The sequence below is a fragment of the Lactuca virosa genome, chromosome 3 (genome assembly GCF_052849685.1).
Source record: "Lactuca virosa cultivar CGN04683 chromosome 3, Lactuca_virosa_CGN04683_v6, whole genome shotgun sequence".
Classification (NCBI taxonomy): domain Eukaryota; kingdom Viridiplantae; phylum Streptophyta; class Magnoliopsida; order Asterales; family Asteraceae; genus Lactuca; species Lactuca virosa.
Window position 1 is genome coordinate 340,871,740 of NC_136428.1, and position 8,061 is coordinate 340,879,800.

General features: G+C 39.3%; 1 protein-coding gene, 1 long non-coding RNA gene and 1 pseudogene across 2 annotated transcripts; all 3 read right to left on the reverse strand.

Moving 5' to 3' along the window:
- Window positions 1-1,579: 1,579 nt before the first annotated feature.
- Window positions 1,580-2,464, reverse strand: LOC145164821 (uncharacterized). The gene has a single exon (XM_079083491.1). It carries the CDS (start codon window positions 2,462-2,464, stop codon window positions 1,580-1,582), a length of 885 nt encoding a protein of 294 aa, XP_078939617.1.
- Window positions 2,465-4,769: 2,305 nt separating this feature from the next.
- LOC145163109 (uncharacterized) lies at window positions 4,770-5,648 on the reverse strand. The gene is made up of 2 exons (XR_013739565.1): window positions 5,165-5,648; window positions 4,770-5,030 (listed from the first exon to the last, which is right to left on the reverse strand). It is a non-coding gene; the product is annotated as an uncharacterized LOC145163109 (long non-coding RNA).
- A 783-nt stretch (window positions 5,649-6,431) lies between these two features.
- Window positions 6,432-7,696, reverse strand: LOC145167488 (delta(12) fatty acid desaturase DES8.11 pseudogene; annotated as a pseudogene).
- Between the last annotated feature and the right edge of the window lie 365 nt (window positions 7,697-8,061).

Below are 8,061 nucleotides of genomic sequence, written 5' to 3' on the forward strand. Positions count from 1 at the left end.
TTAACCTCCACCACCATTTCACCATAAGAGCTATATTAAGTGCTTTAATGGACCCAACTCCTAATCCACCATTCTCTTTAGATGCTATCACTTTTTCCCATGACACCCAATGTATCTTCTTCTTTTCTTCGTTCCCACCCACAAGAATTTCCTTCTTAGCTTTCCTAGAGTCTTAATTACCCCAGAAGGTGCTTTAAAAAGTGACAGATAATAAGTTGGGAGATTCCCCAACACAACTTTGATGAGTGTTAAACGCCCTCCGAATGAGAGAGTTTTTGCTTTCCATTTGGAAAGCTTTACTCGGAATTTCTGAATTATGGGGGACCAGTTCTTTTTGAGATTCAGGTTTGCACTAACTGGCACACCCAGGTAAGTGAATGGAAAAGATCCAGCTTTACACCCCAGGATACCGGCCCATTGTGTGATTTCTGAAGTAGGAGCCCCAATGCCATAAAATTTGGACTTGTTGAAGTTTACCTTTAGGCCAGACGAAACATGAAAGCATTTGAGGATACTTGCAAGGTTTTTAAGGTTAGATTGGCACCATTCCTCAATGAATAGAGCATCGTCCGTGTAAAAAAGATGGGAAATAGGTGAGCCATTACCATGAATTTTCACAGCTTTGAATAATTTTTTTGTCCCTTGCAGTCTTTAACGCCACATTGAGTCCCTCCATTGCAATAATAAATAGAAAAGGTGATAAAGGGTCGCCTTTCCTAACACCTTTAGTAATCCTGAACTCTTTGGTTGGGACACCATTTATCAATACAGAAGCACGAGCTGATGACAAACATCCAGAAACCCATGATCTCCATTTATTCCCAAAACCCATTTGGGCAAGAACTGAGTCTAAGTACTCCCAATTAATGGAGTCGAAGGCTTTATCAAAGTCAACCTTGAATAAAAGTACTTTTTTCTTAATACTTTTCGCCCAAGAACAAATTTCGTTACTGATTAGAGAGCCGTCCAAAATATTTCATCCTTTGACATACGCAGATTGTTCTTCACCAATGACACTTCCAATCACCTTCTTTATTCTCATTGCTAGGACCATGGTTATTATCTTGTAAAAACAGTCTATCAGACTAATAGGGTGATATTTTAATAGCATAGTAGGGTCTTTTATTTTTGGAGCGAGTGTTATGAATGAAGAGTTGCAACATGGGGCAAGTGAACCCCGATCTTCAAAGTGACGCATGGGATTGATCACATCCTCACACATCAGGTTCCAGTAAGTTTTTATGAACTTAAAAGTTAGCCCATCGGGGCCAGGTGCTTTGTCTCCACAACAGGCCCAAACAGTCGCCTTAACCTCCGATACGGAGAATGGAGCTTCAAGGCGGATGACGTCCATCATCGATAAAGATTTGAAGTTTGTGTTGATAAGTTTAGGTCTTGAAGTCCATCTCTCCATGAAGTTCAGTTGAAAGAATTTGTAAGTTTCTTTTTTAATGTCACTAACATCCGCTGACCATCTTCCATTGATTGTAAGACCCATGATTTGGTTCTTCTGTTTGTTGTTGTTAACATGACAATGAAAGAAGGTTGAGTTTTCGTCTCCATCTACCACCCATTTTAATCAGGCCTTTTGTTTAACATCTAATGTTGCCATATGTTCAAGTTCCAAAATCCTTTTGAGACCATTGCTACAAATCAATAGTTCATTTTTTGATAGGGTTCGCGAATCAGCCACAATTTCAAGGTCTTTAATCATTCCTTTTAAATGTGTGAGTTCGTGGGCTTCATTTTTATGTGAGCTTCTACGCCATTTCTTGATCTCTTCTTTTACGTGCTTAAGTTTTGCAGCCAGGTAAACGTCCGCCCGACCATGACCACTAAAACCAATCCATGCATTACTTACAATCTGATCGATTCCCTCCACCGTGATCCATGAATTGAAAAACTTAAATGATGGAGGACCAAAATCATTGGATATCGAAGACAAAGTGATGGGGCAGTGATCAGATAAGTGTTTGGGGTGAGCAATGGCAGTAAGTGATGGGAAATATGATAGGAAAGAAGAGCAAGCAAGGAACCTATCAATTTGGCTTAACTTTGCATCGACACGACTCATATAAGTATATCGCTCACCGCCCATATTGAAATCGATAACGCCTGCATCATGTATGAATCTATTAAAATTGGAAGCAATATACGGGCAAAATTGTGAGTTAAATCTTTCCTCCTTCCGTCTTACTGCGTTAAAATCCCCAAATAACAACCAATTCCCCATCCAGTTCTGTTTAATTTGTAACAAATCTTTCCATAATTTCTGTTTCTCAGAGCTTGCATGAGGTCCATAGATGTTGGCCAATATAGTATGTCCAGGAATACCAGACCAATTACCAATGGTAATTATATAATGTCGATGCTTTAACACTTGTGCCTTTTGAAAGTATCTCGTATCCCAAATTGAAATCAGCCCACCAGATCTTCCATCGGAATCGACCCCTTCAAAGTCCATATCATTATCTCCCTAGCAGCCATGAACATCTATTTTAGAGTAATCTAAAAGTTGTGTTTCTTGTAAACCCAAGAAATTGATTTTATGGAGCGCCTTCAAACTTCTTACCTATCTGATTTTAGCATCCTCGCCTATACCTCGAACATTAAGAGATAAACAATTCATGGGTAACAGTCGTGTACACCTTTTTCACCAACAACAGACGCGAGTATGTTGTTATCAGCTTCAATTTGAGAACCGACCAAAGCCCCAATTTCTGCAATCTGAGCATACTCGTTTGGTTTCGAGCAATCGACATGGTCTCTTCGATCCTTAGTAGGGACGGAAGGGTTATCACTCACTAGGTTGCTAGTGTGATCTGGGGGGTTCGTTGTATGCGTCATCGGAACTCCTGCGATGGTATTTTCTGAATGATGGAGGACATCGACCTGCTTTGCAGGCGGAGAGAATATGAGGTCCAAGATGTTAACGGCGTCAACATCCGATCTTTTCCTTTTTTTCGCTGGTGGGCCAACAATATTTGGGTTCAAACATGGGAAGGGTCCAAAACAACCGGAAGGGACTAAATTCTCCAGTCTTCCATGTGTAAGTGGGCTAGTTGACCCAATAGGAACATGGTCAGTGTTGCATTTATCAGCTGTCTTAGACTGGAATTTGAACGACTTTGGGGGAGTTAATGCCTTGAGTACGGTTCCATCAGTTGTTTTCTTGGGGATTCCAATCGTTTTTTCACCATTGGGGGTATCACCACTTTGGGAATTATCAATAATTGTTTCCTTCTTCCCCATGATTGACGGAGTGAAATCTTTCGTCCACCCGCCGGCATCAGATTCATGCCTCACCGGACTGTTAATCCGTGATGGTTCCGACCTTATTTCTCCTTCTTCTGTATCGTCATACTGGTCACCCATCCATGTATCCGATATACCATCTTCTTCCTCATCATTTTCGCTAGAATCATCCACAACCTCTTCTCCTTCTTCGCCTGATTCCTCATCAACCTTATCAAATGGGGCGGGAAGAAATGGAGACCAGTCATCTGTGTATTCCACTACGCCAATCTTGTATGTCTTACCATCCGCCACGACAGTGACTTCCGTATTGATCCATTTCCGTTCCGACGTGAGAACGCTAACCTTTTCCATTGAAAAGTCGCGTCTTGTGTACAGTTTATTGAACGGAGATACAATCCTACCAAAACGACCGTCGATGATGTTAAAGTTCTCTTCGTCCCACAGGCGTAGAGGAACCCCTAAAATTTTAAGCCATGCGGTTCTTTCATATGGGATTTCGTGTTGATCCGCTCTAACTAATCGATTGAACCAATCTCTCCATCAAGTATTATCATTGAAAAACTCCAAAGCTTCTGCAGAACTATCAAAGTGGAGGGCTATGTTGAGACCTCCTAGATACTTTGTGCCTTCATTCATTAGTAGTGGTGCCGCAAGGTTTCCAATATGATCTAAGCTATGGGCTTCACCAAATCAAGACTGACTTCTTTAACCATTCATTCATGACCGTTGCTGAGTTTATGGTTATTGGCGACATTTGAATATTGTTTTCTCTTCCAGAGGCGACATGTGCGAAAGATCTACCATCCCTAATACCCGACTTTAGTGGGGGTGGGGCCACTCTGACGATATTACGTTTTAGATGGGTCTGTTGCAGATTCGGCGACTTCCTTGGATGTCGGGATAGGTTGATAATGAGAGGTCTCTCCTTCAACGTGGTTCCTTGTAGTTTGTCTTCCAGTTCTTTCTCATCTCCCACTCCTTTGAACCTTACAAATGCAAAGTTCATTTTCTTGTTATCTCTCTTATTCCCCATATAAACATCTGCTACATGGCCATGTTTTGAGAAAAGTGACCAGAGCTCCGACTTCTTTGTTCCCCCATGAAATCCTGCTACATAGATGTTGGTTAAGTGGCTTAAATGACCACCATTTGTTGTTTGTTTTCTCCGACAAACTTCCTCCCATTCTTCGGCCATATTCGTACTCATATGTTAGTTAACTTAGTTTTTGTCCCAAAAGGAAAATTTTAATTAAACCTACGACTAAAAAACCATTTTTTCTATAATAACATTAAAATCAAAAGTGGGACCAAACAGACAGCTGTCATAATATTAGAGATTAGAAAGAGTGGGGAGAGAAAAAGAAGGACGCACCTCCATTTTAAAGTGAAAATATCATTAGTCATCATTAATTCTTATTTCAAGTTTTCTGCTTTTATTGGGGGTTATTTTTCGAATGTTTCAAAGTACAACTTACATCTACACCCGATCCCAACACCTTGGAACTTACAAGTTAAAATAAAACAATTCTTTCTTGGAACATTCAGAATCATTTCAACCGGGCATTTTATCAAACACCTGTTATGCATACCAGTAAGCACCAATTACTACGACATCAATTGCTTGTTGCTACATACAAAAAACAACTTGATTTTATGAATCGTGATTCGATTTTACAAATGAACTCTTTATCGGATGCAAACCAACAAAGACACGAAATCTATATGATGAGTCCGTCGGGTGCGCGAATAATCCCTTCCTATTCTGGTTCCTCCTGGACGGAGGATTGGTTCGAGATCAAAGTCAAAACTTTAGTTTGATTTTAGTTCATAGAACCAACAAAAATGGAGTCGGAAATCTGAAGCAATAAAGGAAACCACATACGTAATGGGGAAGAGGAGCTATTACCTTGTATGTATGGAAAACATCAGTTGCTCACTTAGACCAAACATTTGGAGATCGCCTACTTCCATGTCAGACTCAAGAAATTAAGAAGCAAAAATAGAAGATTGACAAAAAATCAAACACCTCATACATCATCAACGTCTAAACAACAAAAAAACACACACGAAAATCAAAACTTATTTACATGATGTTTCGATACATAGATCAAAATAAATAAAGAAATCGACGAGGTCATCCATCCATGGTGTTTCAATTGTAGGAAAGAAAATGGAGTGACATGGGAGAAGCGGGGACAAAAGATGTGAGAAAAATTGTTGTCATACATGAGGGTGAAGGCGAGAAATGTTTATTTTGTAGCTTTGAGGAGTAGAGATGGAGATTGGACTTTAGCGTGAGAGAAGGAGAAGAGATCCAAAGGAGTACATGAGATTTTGAAATTTTAACGGGTATGCTTATCAATTAAACTCAAGGAATAAGAATTGCTGATTTAACGTGATTGATTTCAAATATATGATTCAAGTTGTTGGAAGTTGCCGTAAATAATGATACAAATTTAAAGTTTAAATACTAATTTAAACAAATTGTGAGGAGATTTCGGAAATGAGTTATACTAATTTTGAAAATATTAATTAAAATTGTGAAGGGTATAAAGGTAAAATTATTTTTGGCTGAAAACCAATGTGGAAGAGACATATAGAGAAAATGAGTCTTTTTAGATAGGTAGATTATCTTTGTAAGTATTATATTCAGGTTGTTGGGACTGTGGGTATCATTAAAAGGAGTTGTAGGTGTTATATTCAGGTTGTGACTGTGGGTATCGTTAAAAGCATCCACAAATAATTTCCCATCTTTTTGTTTTGAAACCCCAAGCAATGCTTTTCATCCTATCTTTACATGTCTATGGTAGATTTTTTTTCCCTGTGAAAAGGAATCTAGCGAAAATCAAGGAACAAAAACAGAGGTTTGGAACCTCTAGTCTCTCTTGCTAGGCTATTTTTATTATGTTGTGCTCTTCTTGCTTTTCAAAAAAAAAAAATGATATCCAGAAAAAAAAAAAAGGAATGAGGTCACATAAATTATCAAATCGTAATTTACACACTCAGTCACTCGCCCACGAGGGTACATGAAACAATTAATTCTAACGAAATAGTAATTGTTAATATCAATTATCTAACTCATTCGGAGCAGTTTCCGATGATGAAACGCCGGTAAAGTACAAAGATTCAACATGCAAAAACGAGTAAAACGTACAACAGGGAGCAAGAGAGCATAGGTCAACATTTGATTTTATTCTACATATAAAATAGAAAAAACTGATCTTTTGATACAACCACGGTCTATTTTCTAGGCATTTTATAGTACAAAGATTCAAACTATTTGAAGTACCAGTAAACTCCTTTTTTCTCCGTGTTCTCATCTGGTTCAACATATATGCACTCCTTTGTATCTCGCCACATGGCCTTAAGCACTGGAGTGTCGTCGTACTTGTAAAAGTCACCTAACATAGGCTTCACAGCCTCTCGAGCCTCGATTGCATGATAATGCGGTATTGTTGGGAACAAATGGTGAATCACATGAGTTTGATTCGCGTTGTGGAAAACCCTATTCAAGATACCAAAATCGCGATCTATGGTGGATAAAGCACCTCTTAGCCAGTCCCATTCTGTTGAGTCATAGTGTGCGATGGATGGGTGTGTGTGATTTAGGTAAGTTAGGATAACAAAGAAAACACTCATCACAAACAAAGGAATTCCGTACAGAAAAAGTGTAGCTTTTACGCCTTGTTTCACAGAGAAATGGTAGAACACATAGAGAACGGCCATGATTCCAACATCAGATACCAGAACCTGACGACGCTCACTGCGGTTAAAGATACCACTTTGTGGTAAGAAATGGTTTGCAAACCCTTCGTAATCACGACCATAAACGTTAAAGATTAAGTACAAAGGCAAGCCCATGGTGGTACGTAGGATAAGAGTGAACACGTTGCCTGGTCCGTTGTTCAAAAACTCAGTGAAGAACGTATCAGACTTGCGTTTTGGAATGTACACCTCGTCGTACTCGATTGAATTCGTGTGTGCATGGTGACTCCGGTGACTGTACTTGAACGAGAAGTATGGCGTTAGGCAGACAGAATGGATGAAGAAACCAACCGCGTCGTCTATCCATTGGTACTCGCTAAAGGCATGATGGCCACATTCATGTCCAAGAATCCAAAACCCAGTGAGAATACTACCTTGAGCGAACCAATATAGCGGCCAGGCGACGTAGGATAGGGGTTGAGGGAGCAACGGTATGTAATTTGCTGCAAGATGGTAGAAGGCATAGATGATGATGAGATCCCGAAAGAAGGAGGCAAAGGAGTGAATAAGAGAACGTTTGAAACAGTGTGGTGGGATGGTTTTTTTAAGGTCACCGATCCCAAATGGAGGTTTGGAAATAGGAACACGATCGAGTACATGTTTCCCTGTCATTTGGCCGACAGCTCTAATGGTGGAAGCTTTGAATAATATGCAAGTATAGAAGATAGTTATGCTTTATAGGTGTGGAAGTTGGAGCATACTACTATTTAATTTACACTTGATTTTTGTTTGTGTTGACCCTCTAAGAGAGCTCCAACGCTCACTAAAAAACATTAAATTGGTGAGGTTTTAAAATTAAATTTTGGGTAATAGCCTTTATATTTACATAAAATGTGTGGGTATATCCTTATTCCATTTTAGGTTCATTAATGTCGCACATTTACAATTTTTTTTTAACCTTTTAGGTGCAGGTTTTGAGCAAGTAGCCGGTCACCTGATGCTTTTACATTTTTTTTAAACCTTTTAGCCGGTTTTCAACAAGTAGCTGATCACCTGATGGTTTTTATGTAAATATAAGGGCTACCTGAGGGCCTTTAT